This window comes from Amphibalanus amphitrite, unplaced genomic scaffold, assembly GCF_019059575.1.
Source record: "Amphibalanus amphitrite isolate SeventyFive unplaced genomic scaffold, NRLGWU_Aamphi_draft 000292F_arrow, whole genome shotgun sequence".
Lineage (NCBI taxonomy): Eukaryota > Metazoa > Arthropoda > Thecostraca > Balanomorpha > Balanidae > Amphibalanus > Amphibalanus amphitrite.
Window position 1 is genome coordinate 262,437 of NW_024881787.1, and position 14,112 is coordinate 276,548.

A 14,112-nucleotide genomic window follows, 5' to 3' on the forward strand; every position below is an offset into this window, starting at 1 on the left:
TGCGAGCATCAGGGATGACGTCACTCAGGATCTGTCTCTGATTGGTCGGCGGGGGAGTGACTGTGCCTTCTATATATGGCCTTGGGTCAGGCATTCTATAGAATACCTAGGGATTCTATAGAATGCCTGGTCGGTCAGGCAGGCATTCTATAGAATGCCTGATTCCACGCATTGCCTGTAACATATACATTGTTAACTAGTTTAAAGCAAGATTTTAGTCCATTCAAGTTCTCTTTTTTCTTTTTCTTTCTTTCTTTAACCTTTTCTCTGTGTCTAGTTTTCATGCTATCCTAGGAAAAAGTCAAATTTTCATCAATTTCGGGAGCTGCAAGGGGGACATTTTCCCAACTGTCCCCTCCCTTGGAACGGCCAGTGATCTGGAACCGCCAGGAACCGCCAGTGACCCTTCCTTCTTTAACAGGAGGTGTGCACGCTGACCGGCACTGCTGAGTGCTGACGTCACCGTCGGGCGCCGCTGACGTCACTGTCGGGCGCCGCTGACGTCACCGCCGGGCGCCGCTGACGTCACTGTCGCCAGGAGATGCCCGGCGCGGTGACGGTCGCCGTGGCTGCCACTCTAGCGCTGGTTCAAATCTGCACATTCCTCAGCAACGCGTGCATTACCACGGGCCTCATCTGGTCCAAACAGGTGGGCAGACCGTCGAGGCGGGACGGCTGGAGCCGGGAGGGACAGCTCGGGAGGGATAACTGGGGCCGGCGGGGGACAGCCAGGACCGGAAAAAGAAACGGGAGCAATGGTCGGCGTGTACCTATTATTGGTGCCAATCGGAATTTCTTTTCTTGGAATTCCAATTTTTGTCCAATTCCAATTTGGAATTTGGACGGAATTCTTAACATTTTTTGGAAATTAATCGGAACACAAGGCCTTTAAAATTTAAAATTTTAAAACGGAGGCCTTTAAAACGCTTTTAAACACTTTTAAAATTTACGCAAAAAATGCAAAAATCGTTAAAAATTGGAATAGCCCCCGCTTTGGACAAACTTGGAAATTTACTTGGCAATTTCTTGGAATTGGATCGGAATTGGAATTGAAATTTCATGAAATTGGCACCACTAGTACCTATACACATTTTGGGCATTTGTAAATCTAGGGAGCGGATTGTTTGATAAGCAAAATTTATTAAACAAGATAGCATATTTTGCGTTTATGAGCTTCTCCCGTGTGCGAATCGCGGCGACTGTGTATTTCACTGGCCGGCGTTTCAAGACTTTTTTCAAAAGGTCGGAGGTTTCTCAGCTGTTTTTATACAATTTTTGTGTGCTGAATCCGCAAAAGCTGTCCATTTTTCTCGATTAGCTCGAGTTTTAAAACTATGTCAAGGATAAAAGTTCACACACTGATGCATTCATATGCACATTGGAGTGGGCATGCTGATATATTTTCCCCAAGGTTGGATGTTTATCAGCTGTTCTAATACAAGTTTCGTGTGCTAAATTCAAAAAAGCTATCCATTTTTCTCGATTAGCTCGAGTTTTCACACTATGTCAATGATAAAAGCTCACACACTGATGTATTGATATGCACATTGGAGTGGGCATACTGATACATTGTTCCCCAAAGTTGGATATTTCTCAGCTGTTCTATAATACAAGTTTCGTGAGCTGAATCCAAAAAAGCTATTCATTTTTCTCGATTAGCTCCAGTTTTCACACTATGTCAAGGATAACAGCTCACACACTGATGTATTAATATGCATATTGGAGTGGGCATACTGACACATTTCCCCCCAAGATTGAAGATTTCTCAACCGTTCCAATGCAAGTTTTGTGTGCCGAATTCGGAAAAGGTATCCATTTTTTCGATTAGCTCGAGTTTCCACACTATGTCAAGGATACACACCGATGCATTAATATGCACATTGGAGTGGGCATACAGATACATTTTGAGCTTTTTTAGGTCCCATTTTGATTATTTCCCAGAAAACTGGTGATTATAGTGAAGAGCAGATAGAATGTTTCCACAAAGACATACGCTTGATGAAAAAAACGGTACGAGGGTCGGTGGGACGTCAACTTCCTGGCGGACTATTGCTGGTGCTTGAAGAAGGACGTCCCATGTGCTCAACACAGTCGGAAATCCGTGAAAAGGCCATTTGTGTCGCAACAGTGCGTGTGTAATGGGATCGGAATTCACTTATAGTGGGTCAGTTTGCAGTTTTAACATATATATGCTTCTGTGTAATTAACTAAACTAAGCCAATCAGCATGGCTTTGTTCATATCGGCAAAACAACGTATCTTTAAAAATCGAGCTAATCGAGGAAAACGGATTCCATTTCCGGAATCAGCGTGAAAAACTGACCTGTGAACAGTTGAGAAACCATTGACCTTATAAATCACACAGACCAGTGTTTTTGTTTCACATCCATACACAGCACAGCAAACCGTGCTGTGTGAAGGCGAACGTCACAAGGCTAGGATTCGGGTTCAACGTGGCGCCGGTGATCATGCGTGCCGTGCTGGAGACCGTCCTGAAGCAGGACCCACAAGTGTACGCAGGGACGTCTGCGTACATCGACGACGTGCACGTGGACGAGAGCACCGTTTCAGCAGAGATAGAGCAATCACATCTGAACCGATTCGGCCTCACGTGTAGGGCAGCGGAGCGACCCCGCATCGGCGCTCGAGTGCTCGGCTCGGAGTCAGGGTGCAAGAGGGTGTCGCTCTGGTGTGGAAGTGGGACAACGCCTTAGGTGGATTTCCCGCCAAACTGATCGTCGGAGCGTCTTCTCTCTCTCTCTCTCTCTCTCTCTCTCTCTCTCTCTCTCTCTCTCTCTCTCTCTCTCTCTCTCTCTCTCTCTCTCTCTCTCTCTCTCTCTCTCTCTCTCTCTCTCTCTCTCTCTCTCTCTCTCTCTCTCTCTCTCTCTCTCTCTCTCTCTCTCTCTCTCTCTCTCTCTCTCTCTCTCTCCTCTCTCTCTCTCTCTCTCTCTCTCTCTCTCTCTCTCTCTCTCTCTCTCTCTCTCTCTCTCTCTCTCTCTCTCTCTCTCTCTCTCTCTCTCTCTCTCTCTCTCTCTCTCTCTCTCTCTCTCTCTCTCTCTCTCTCTCTCTCTCTCTCTCTCTCTCTCTCTCTCTCTCTCCTCTCTCTCTCTCTCTCTCTCTCTCTCTCTCTCTCTCTCTCTCTCTCTCTCTCTCTCTCTCTCTCTCTCTCTCTCTCTCTCTCTCTCTCTCTCTCTCTCTCTCTCTCTCTCTCTCTCTCTCTCTCTCTCTCTCTCTCTCTCTCTCTCTCTCTCTCTCTCTCTCTCTCTCTCTCTCTCTCTCTCTCTCTCTCTCTCTCTCTCTCTCTCTCTCTCTCTCTCTCTCTCTCTCTCTCTCTCTCTCTCTCTCTCTCTCTCTCTCTCTCTCTCTCTCTCTCTCTCTCTCTCTCTCTCTCTCTCTCTCTCTCTCTCTGCGGCAAGTTGGCCGGCCACCTACCAGTATGTGGTTGGCTGCGCGTCGCAGCAGCATACGTCAAGCGGCGCGTCAACTCCATGACAAACGGTTGGGACGACCCGGTGGAAGATGAAGCCTTCGCTGTATGCTGAACGAAATGGTGGAGCGGAGCGTGTTTCACACGCTCCACCATTTCGTTCAACACCCTAGACCCAGCGACGGGAAGATAGGATATCACCAGTAGCACGATGAAAGTTTGCACTGATGCCAGCTCGGTAGCTCCGGCGTCGTGCTGGAAGTCGCAGGTCTGTGGTGGAGGACGCCCGCTGGCTGCGAGCCGAAGACGCGACCCATATAAATCTAGCAGAGCTGGATGCTGCCGTCAAAGGCGTTAACATGGCCATTGCATGGGGAGCGACCAACATCCAGCTGCTGGCGGACTCCAGTACAGCGTTTCACTGGGTCAGTGACGCTCTAAGTGGCAAGGCTAGGCTCAAAACAAAGGCTCCCAGCGAGGGGCTTATCAGACGTCAGGTCGCTCTTCTGGCCTCTCTAGAGCCTCAAATCACCGCCACCGACCGACACGTCATTGTACAGAAGCACAGAGTTTTCCGACTCTAGGGCATGTCCGGCCGGTGGCGACATCTACGAAATAAGGCCACTCGTCTGTGCCGCAAAGCCTAGGCGAAATTCTACGACAGGAAAATACGAGGGATGAGGACAGCAAAGCCGGCTACTTGGTACCGTCAAATCAAGAGTCTGAGACCGGCCGAGTAAAGAGCGAGCAGCTAAACTTCACTGAGTACGAGACTGGTGGGGCGCTAGCGGAAGCAGTCAACCAGCACTTCGCATCTATCTCATCTCAGCTGCCGGCACTCAACCTGGAGGAATTCCCTTCCTACCTACCGGCGGACGCACCCCCACCGGTCATCCGACGAGCTGACGTCCAGAGGGAACAGAGCAGCATCCGCTCCAACATCTCCACCACACCGAATGAACTACCAGCACGGCTGGTCGAATTATCGCAGCCACTCACCCACAGCTTCAGCTCCTCGCTATCCTCGGGAAAATTCCCGTCTGCTTGGAAGCTATCCTTCATCAACCACATTTCCAAGGTCAACCCTCCAACATCTTTCAACGATCTTAGACACATTTCACTCACCCCGCTTTTCTCCAAAATCTTTGAAGGGTCTTTAACAACCTGGATCATGACTGACATTACCCCATCACTTGACCCACACCAGTTCGGAAACAGGCCAGGTTACTCTACGGTAAAATACCTGATCTCGCTATATGACTTTCTGGCTAAGAACATGGATAGCTCTTCAAATGCTGCGGCCATCCTGGCGATCGATTTTTCCAAGGCCTTCGACCTGGTTAGTGATGATGTGCTCAGGAAGCTACTCGACAAGCAAGTCCGTCCCTCCATCGTGCCTACAGTAGCCATCTTCCTCAACAGCCGGAAACAGGTCGTTCGACTTGGTGGTACAACGACGTCCGGCTTGAATCCTGTCTCATCAGAGCTCACTACCACGTGTGGATCGCACCATCTGCTCGACAAAAATCGCACCAACTGCATTTTTGGCTCATATAAATGACTGTGCTGTTAGCGAAGATCATCGGTGGAAGTATGTGGACGACCGGCATCCTGCCACCTGCAGGCTTGCTTTAACCCTCACTGAGATATTAGCTGCGTTTCATAGGGATTGTTGCAAGCTCATAGCTTCGCCCGTTACGTTGCAAAATATGCCAATGATTCTTTACAATTTACAAATCGCAAAATAAATGAGCTTGAGCCTCGTCAAAATGTTATGTAGTAAACGCAACTATTGACTGTTGCACTTGACAAGTGTCTGTGTGTCACGATGCCAACCATAGAGGAGGCAAGGAATGGCGGATCTTTCCACGCATCATGAACCATCCAAGCCGAGGACGTCAGCTGCTCGCTCCCGATCTCGTAACAAGACAGAAGTGTGGATGGTGGGGAGGACCATCCACACCCTGCCATGCTCTCAGCTCCTCACTAACAGACAATGCTTACAGCGGCTCTTCCACATCCACCAGGAGACAGTGCAAAATACGAACACGAAAAAACTAGCCTCTGTTACAAACTTGAAATGCCTTTAAAATGTCCTCCATATCCGCTTTCTCCTTTAGACCGCTGCTTCCTCCTTTAGACCGCTGCTTCCTCCTTCCCGTTTGACGTTTCTTAGATCCTTCCGGGCTTGGAAAGCATCGCTAATCACTTCATTCCAAGGCATATCTTTGGCCTCCTGGATCACTTGCTAGGAGTAAAAAATCCATGCAGGTCTTGACAATAATTTCAAATGGCATCTATCCCATCTTATATACAACAAAACAAAGGAGTTCATTTCGTAGAGCCCTTTCCGCCGCCATTACGCTGTTTTCTATAGCAATTATTTCTTCATCAAGGCTTGAGTTAAGTAAAAATGTTACCTCATTTTACAGTAATCACTGATCAGTTCTTGCGGCGAAGATCCGTCATAAAAATGACGCGGCTCAGAGAAAAATCAAACGATTGCTGCACTTTTGGCCCTACGCAAAACTTAAAATTTGATATTTTTGATGCTTTTGTCGCGTCGATAAAGTCTTCTTAAGTGGTTTGACACAAAACCATTTTTACATCAAAAGTTACTATGACGAATTCTCTTTCAGCTCATAGCAAAAATTACTGGACTTAGAATATAATTCCCATAAAAACAATGCAAATGACGGAACACTTCAAATTACGTACGACTCCTCCGACCAATCCTCTGACAAGACAATAAGAGACGGCTAGGGAGGGGTTTTATCCACCCCCCTCTTCACCGTGGTCGCGAACAGTTCATTAACGTTCACGAACTTTTCCCTGTTTGTACTCTAAAATTTGGCCGATGACGTCACTCGTTAGCGAACACAACTGTTCGTGAACAGTTTGTGTATTTGAATGAAAAAGTAAACAAACAACAAACACTGATGAATATGACTATGACTATGAGGCCTCCTCGGCCAGCCTCACCAGCCTTAAGGCCGCCCCACACTGGAACTCGCATGCAGGTTGCGGGTTTTCGGGTTTTCAAGTTTCTTCAAAATCAAATAATACAATTTATGCTGAGTGACCCACACTACCATCTAACAAGCGATTCTGCATGTTCTTAGCTTGCGAGCCACCTTGCATCGCATTCCAAAAGTTGATTTTGAGTCAACTTTAGATTTTCCTCGCTACGAGGTCTGCGAGTTTTGCGAGGTTTGCGGGTTTTTCGTTGGAGTCCAATTTTGGTTCGTTACGCTGGCATCGCGACTAAATGTAATTTTCTGAAGGTGTAACGGCTTCACTGCATTCATGAAGTTACTATAAGGGAACGGTCTAATCACTCTATGAATTTGTATTATGCCCGCAAACTCAAAACCCGCAAGCTCGCAACTCGCATGCGAGGTTCAGTGTGGGGCGGCCTTTACTCAGGAAGCCAAACGTGCTGTGACACTCCGACTGGAGATGTTCCATAGGAGAAGCAGGCCGGGCGCCCCACCACTGGCCTAACTCTGCTCGCCGCACCGACTCTGCCAATCACCCTGTGCACTCATCGGAAACAATTTCCGCGCCGGCGCGCCTTCTTTGTAGGGCTGGCGCGAGAAATTGGCAGCGGGCGGGCGGCCGACACGCTGAAATGGCGCCCGTCGCTCAGTGGGCAGCGGGTCGGCCGAGCAGAGGCCCTTATGTACAGGTCTCGCGGGTTTAGCGGTATAGGGTTTTTCACCTAGAAAATCTAGTGTACTTCAGGCTATATCTTTGTCGTCTTAAGCTTTTAAGTGTTGAAGATGCGATCGACTTGTTGGTTCACAAGCCGGCCATGATCGTGTAAAATGGCTTTATCGTAGATCGATTAGTTTCTGAGATATAACCGGAAATGTAAAAATGCAAAACCTACCGCCTTATCTTGCGAGAGCCGTACAGTAGGTCTACAAAATAAATCCCCTCCGTATGCGGGCAGGTGGCGCCCGAGTAGCGCTCAGGCGCTAACTGCCCACTGGTGACCTGCATACGACGGGGACTTACTTTGCAGGCCTACTGTACACCGTGGCGGCCGCGCCGGCACCGCAGTGTGTTTGTATCTGGCATCGGACGGCCGGCGCAGTGCTCGGCGGCGTCGGCCCCAGCCGGGTCCCAACGACAGCCGCACGGCCCCAGCCGGGTCCCAACGATAGCCGCTCGGCGCCAGCCGGGTCCCAACGATAGCTGCACGGCCCCAGCCGGTCCCAACGATAGCCGCACGGCGCCAGCCGGTCCCAACGACAACCGCACGGCGCCAGCTGGGTCCCAACGATAGCCGCGCGGCCCAGCCGGGTCCCAATGGTGGCCGCACGGCGCCAGCCGGGTCCCAACGATAGCCACACGGCCCCAGCCGGGTCCCAACGATAGCCGCTCGGCGCCAGCCGGGTCCCAACGATAGCCACACGGCCCCAGCCGGGTCCCAACGATAGCCGCACGGCCCAGCCGGGTCCCAATGATGGCCGCACGGCGCCAGCCGGGTCCCAACGATAGCCGCACGGCCCCAGCCGGGTCCCAACGATAGCCGCACGGCCCCAGCCGGGTCCCAACGATAGCCGCACGGCGCCAGCCGGGTCCCAACGATAGCCGCACGGCCCAGCCGGGTCCCAACGATAGCCACACGGCGCCCGGGTGCGCTACTCCGTCTGTCCGTGCGCTTCATAAATGTCTGATTTATCTGTTTGCTCGCCGTCGCTCAAACCCTTTTCCTTCACCATACGCATATTGAGAAAAAGATGACCTCATAAATAAGAATTGCCCCATGAATTGGTTGCCAGGCCGAGCGAGAGTCTGTTCTATACCACCGGCCACATTAACAATGGACAGCCAGTGGTGGGCGGCGGGCCGCTGGTGGCAGTTCACGTGGGTGGGCCGACCGCTGACCGTCCCACTGTCTGTCGTTCCAGTACCGGAGCGGATCCACCATTCTGATCCTGCACCTGGCTCTGGTGGACGTCGGTCTGAGCGCCACCACGCTGCTGGCCACCGTCCCCAGCTACGTGCAGGTACGTCCGTCCACAGCTACGTGCAGGTAAGTCCGTCCACAGCTGCGTGCAGCCATATACATACATACATATATAGGTACATACATATCACATATACCGGGTGGCCCAGAAAAAACGTTCCGAACTTTGGAGGCCTATATATCAAATTTGAGTACAAATATGGAGCCAAAATTTTCATCAAGTTTGCGACATTTCTTTGCGCATTGGTATGCCAAATTATAACACTATACCATCATTTTCAAGCTGGCAATCTTGAGTAGAATTAAGCAAGACGTTTTTGCTTTTTTGCCGATGTCAAACGATAGTGATGATTGGGTTAGACGTCCCATGTTATAAAAAAGAATAAAAAATAGAGCACGTGAATGAAACCAACACGTATGTTCTTATTTAAAATATTTTTGTCTCACTTATGTGCCAAATATTCAAATACTGAGCCAAAATGGTGCTCATGGATGCCATTCGTTTCAACACCAAATCATGTTTCGAGCAGGAGTGGCACGGTGCATGGATTACTGCCGATTACCCTCCTGACAGTAGATCAAACAGTAAATCGACCGGATAAGGAAAACAAACTAAAGCAGACTGGTTCCTGTGCCAGAGGACCACAGAATAGTTTATGAAAAACAGCATTGCCAGCAGATGACAAAAAATAACTGGTTGAAAAGCTACCTTTTCCCAGGAATGTCAGCCAGGAAAGCATTTGAGCCACAAGATGGTTAGAAAACTGGAAACTTCTTCCGATGCCGCTGGCACAGAGCCATCGTGGTTGCCTGAGGGAATGTGTCATCCTGAGACCGGAACCATCAATGAGACTAGCTGCCAGTAGAAGTCATGGCTCTAGGCCGCGGTGCCGCGGGGTGAAAGGGTTCACCCGCTCATTCACATTTTTTAGTAAGCATCGGAGCAAAAAAGTAATTTTTACATGGCATGCTTGAATCACGAACCGATTGAAAAGTAATTTACCGAACACCATGAAAATCGCACCATTTACTGAAAATGTGTGCCGCATTGACTATTCGAAGTTTCAATGTTGTATCTTTATCACTTTCTGAGAAATATTGATTTAAAGTTGGGAACGTTTTTTCTGGGCCACCCAGTACATGCTAGTACTATAATATGCGTCTCATGCGACTGTACCCAATTATAAATGATCCCGACTTCAGAAGAATGGGCATATGTCTGTGTGCTCTCAGACTGGCGGTTGTGTCCTCTCAGACTGCTTTGTGTCCTCTCAGGCTGGAAGCTGTGTCCTTTCATACTGGTGTCTGTGTCCTCTCACACCTGCGCTGTCCTCTCAGACTGGCGTTGTATGTACTCAGACTGGTCTGTGTCCTCTCAGACTGGCGCTGTCCTCTCAGACTGGCGTTGTATGTACTCGGACTGGTCTGTGTCCTCTCAGACTGGCGCTGTCCCCTCAGACTGGCGTTGTATGTACTCAGACTGGTCTGTGTCCTCTCAGCCTGGCGCTGTCCCCTCCCGCAGGAGAACTGGGTGCCCGGCGGGGCGCAGTGCGCCCTGGTTGGCGGCGTCACGCTGCTCCTGCACGCTGTATCGCTGTGGACCATTTGTGGCCTCAACTACGACAAGTTTTCGGCCATCTGCGTGCCGCTCTCCTACAGCGAGGCCGTGACAAAGTGGAAGGTGTCGGCGGCGCTGGCCGCGTGCTGGGCGCTCTCAGCCGGCTGCGTACTGACGCCGCTGGCGGCCGGCCTCTCGTACCAGCAGCGAGCCGGGCTCTGCCTGCCACACTTCCGCCGGCTGCCCGACGCCGCCTTCGGCATCATCTACATCTGCGGCATGCTGCTGCTGCCCGCCGCGCTCATCGTCTTCTTTAACGTGCGCATCCTGCTGGTGGCGCGCACGCAGCGCAGCCGGATCGTGTCGGCCATCGTGTCGGCGGTGACGATGAACGCGCGGCTGGCCGTCCCTCAGCAGCGGCTCGAGTGCGCGCAGCGCAGCCGCTCGCCACTGGGCACCACCGTGAACGTGCTGCTGCCGCTGCTGCTCATGTACGTGCCGTTCGCCAGCCTGGTCACCTGGCAGAGCGTGGCAGGAGCGCTAGTGGACGAGCGCCTGGCGCTGGGCGCCCACCTGCTGCTCTGCCTCAGTCCGCTCAACGGCCTCATCTACGGGTGTCGCAGCAAAAACCTGCGCCGCGTCTTCAAGAACTTTGTGCGGAAGCAGCTGTACAAGTCGGAGATGCAGCTGGAGATCCAGGCGCGCGCGCCGCGGGCGTGCCTGCAGCGGCCGTCGATCGCCACCCAGCTGACCATGCAGCTTCCCAAGCATCTGCAGCGCCGGCTGTCGGACGCCTTCGTCCGGACGCCCAACCAGCGGCGCCGTCGGCGCCGGCGGCGGCGTCACACGCGACTGCGGCGCCAGGCCTCCGAGCTGACCTGGGCGCAGGTCAGCCAGCAGCTGGAGGGGCGGCCGGAGCCGCTGCGCGCCCACTCCACGGACGCCCTGCCGGCCGACTCGGACAGCTCGGCCGGATCGCCGGTATCGCAGCCCTCGCCGGCCAGGCTGGCCGTGGGCGCGGCGGCGATCGCCGCCCGCGCGTTCCGGTTCCCGGCGGCGATTGGCGGCGCGGTGCAGCGCGCGCCGCTGCCGATCCCGCACGACCCGGCGGCGGTGGCGGCGGCGCGCGGTCAGCTGCAGCCGCGCCGCCACGGCCGGGCCTGCTCCCGCTCGCCGTCGCCGTCGCCGCCTGAGTCGCCGTGGCCGCTCGGGGGCCAGCCGCGGAGGTCGGAGGGCTCCGGCGGCTCGGACAGCAGCGGCCTGTGGCTGCGCCCACTGCAGCACTGCCGGCCGGCCGAGCAGGCGGCGCCGGCGCGCCGCTCGGTTCGGCTGTGGTCGCACCCGGGCGCCAGCCGCGGTGAGCGGTGGCGAGCAGCGGTGCCGCGCGCCCGCTCAGTGGAGCCGCAGACGGTGTGAGCGCCCGATCAGTGGAGCCGCAGACGGTGTGAGCGGTGAGCGCCCGCTCAGTGGAGCCGCAGACGGTGTGAGCGGTGAGCGCCCGCTCAGTGGAGCCGCAGACGGTGTGAGCGCCCGCTCAGTGGAGCCGCAGACGGTGTGAGCGCCCGATCAGTGGAGCCGCAGACGGTGTGAGCGCCCGCTCAGTGGAGCCGCAGACGGTGTGAGCGCCCGCTCAGTGGAGCCGCAGACGGTGTGAGCGCCCGCTCAGTGGAGCCGCAGACGGTGTGAGCGCCCGCTCAGTGGAGCCGCAGACGGTGTGAGCGCCACCGTCTGTGACCTGTGCGACCTGGCGTGGATTGTGACTGACCTCTGTGACCTGACCTCTGTGACCTCTGTGACCTGACCTCTGTGACCTCTGTAACCTCTGCGCGTGGGCAATGTCACTGGCCTTTGTGAGCACTGAGACCTCTGAGAAGGACACCCTACCCACTGACCTCCCGACAGCTGTGATCCGTTCTGAGAAGCAGCCGGCATCCGACACCGACACCGCATCCCCACCCCCTTACCCGCACTGACCATCACCCTCATCAGACAAAGTCCACCTGAATTGGCCAGGGTGGGCGGCCTGCCTGACCGGCTGGGTGCCAGGGCGGGCAGTCCCAGCGGTAGGTACACCCCCGCCCCACCGCTCCGGGACGGCCCCTTACGGTGGTCCGCACAGTCCCAATGGCTCTTTCTAGTCCCATGACCCCACAGAGCTCAGCGGTGCTCGTATTAAACCGAAATAGCCTGCTACCCGCAAAGCGACGGCAGGGCGCTCCTCTGAAGCCTGCAGAGCAGATTCCCCGACACTAATATATTCGGAATTTTAAGCTGGTCGGATCGTTTTAACCCGCGCCCTACTGGGGGCGTTTTTACGCCCCCCCCCCCCAAGTTCTTAGCACAACTTATCATACATTTTTCTGCATAGGTTGTGAAAATTTCGCACCCACGTTGTTCAACGTCAGGTCACCAGGTCACATCAAGTGACCTTACCTCAAAAAAAGTTCCACCCCATGCTATAGCTTAACTGACAGAACGATCGCATTGAGACTTTCAGCGATTAACAAGAGTAACAGTATGCATAAAATGTATTGTATATACCTTAACCCGCGCACCGACAGGGGGCGGTTATCCGCCCCCCCGAGTTTTTTTTCGTTAATAGCGGGAAAATACGGGTGTGCGGGTGTGACTATTTTCACATCAATTTTACACATGGTGTGCAAGTTTGAACCTCCTAACTTTTAAGGTCAGGTCACCAGGTTACTTTGAATGACCCAACCTCAAGTCACTTTTTTGTAACTTTGTCACCGTGTCAGTGCTACAGTAGATGACGGAGGCTTTTGAAAGTCGCAGGATGTTATTAGGCTATTAGCATCTACAATTTGTATATCTCGGAATTTTGATACCGATGACCTAAGGCCAGGTCAATTTCTCACGACCTCCCCATTATAAGTCAAGGGGGAAAATCAACTCCCTGTTTTTACCACTAAAACGGGTCGGAATGGCCCCATATACCATATCGATCAACGATCAACCTTCGATACCTTGAGGTCTGTTTTGCTGTTGGGCAGCTGTGAGGTCATGTGACGTCATCAAAGGTCACCAAAGGTTTTTGGCCAATAACTCCGTACAGGAACGAGATACAGCCGCACGGATGGTCTCATTGTGTTCAGCTCGTCAAGGCGCATCGAATGATACACATGATGACCTCGAGATCACGTGAACTGAGGTCAACCTTTGCCTTGACCTTTCGAGGTCAACATATATGTGATTCGATGCGGATTGACGAGAGGATCACGATGATGCCTTTAGTTTGTTCCTATCTTTAGTAAGTCGAACATTATTCGAGAAAAACTCCATATCTAGCGCTACCATTTTGACTTTTTGACCCCCGTGACGTCATCATTGACCTGACCTGAAAATGACCCAGTAAAAATTGTAGACCTTGTCCGTGCGTACCCCATGCCCTTTACCGCTCGTCGCTACCTTGCTTCGTTCTCGAGATCTCAGCGGTTGTAAGTTGGTGCAGACCCCCGTCGGTGCGCGGGTTAATTTTGCTATCTGTGACCCAAGGTCAGGTCAATTTTGCGACCTCTGCATTATGAGTCAATCGGAGAAAATCGAAATGCGCCTGTTTTAGACGAACGTCATTCTAAACATTCTCAAACATCGGTTTACAGGTAAACATGATACCCTGAATCGGAAAATTACACCAGTGACTTTGTGCCCATGAGGTCATCTCAGGTCATGAAAGGTGTCCGCATTTTTTACAATAACTTTTGATAGATGTTACGTTTCCATGGCACAAGGTTAGCCGACTTTGCAGAATGGCTTTCCTCCATCATATCATTAAGACATCATTAACCCGCGCCCCGCTGGGGGTCCTGGATTTCCATGTCCTGCAGGGGGGGAGGGGGTTTGAGCACCTCCCCTTCTAACTCAGCTTCTGGGCCACGTAGCGATACGGAGAAGGCGGTGTTCGAAAGAGCGCCAAAATAAAGAAGAAATTACTGGCCACTTTTTTGGTCAGGTCACCGGTCAGGTCACCTGAGGTCATTGAAGACAAAAATTCGCCGATTTCCAGGTCACATTTCGACAAATTTCAATAAATCGACGCACAGCTCGGAAACTAATAGAGCTATAGCGCCACGAAAAAGCGCATTTGATAGCCCTATTAACGCTCTTTCTGAGTGATTCCTCGGATTTGACC

At 52.5% G+C, this 14,112-nt stretch overlaps 1 protein-coding gene across 1 annotated transcript; it reads left to right on the forward strand.

Annotated features, from left to right (window-relative positions):
* Positions 1–465: 465 nt before the first annotated feature.
* LOC122387622 (putative trace amine-associated receptor 3) lies at positions 466–11,378 on the forward strand. The gene is made up of 4 exons (XM_043377980.1): positions 466–649; positions 8,346–8,444; positions 9,927–11,075; positions 11,181–11,378. Exons 1-4 carry the CDS (start codon positions 542–544, stop codon positions 11,376–11,378), a joined length of 1,554 nt encoding a protein of 517 aa, XP_043233915.1. The 5' UTR covers positions 466–541.
* Positions 11,379–14,112: the final 2,734 nt, after the last annotated feature.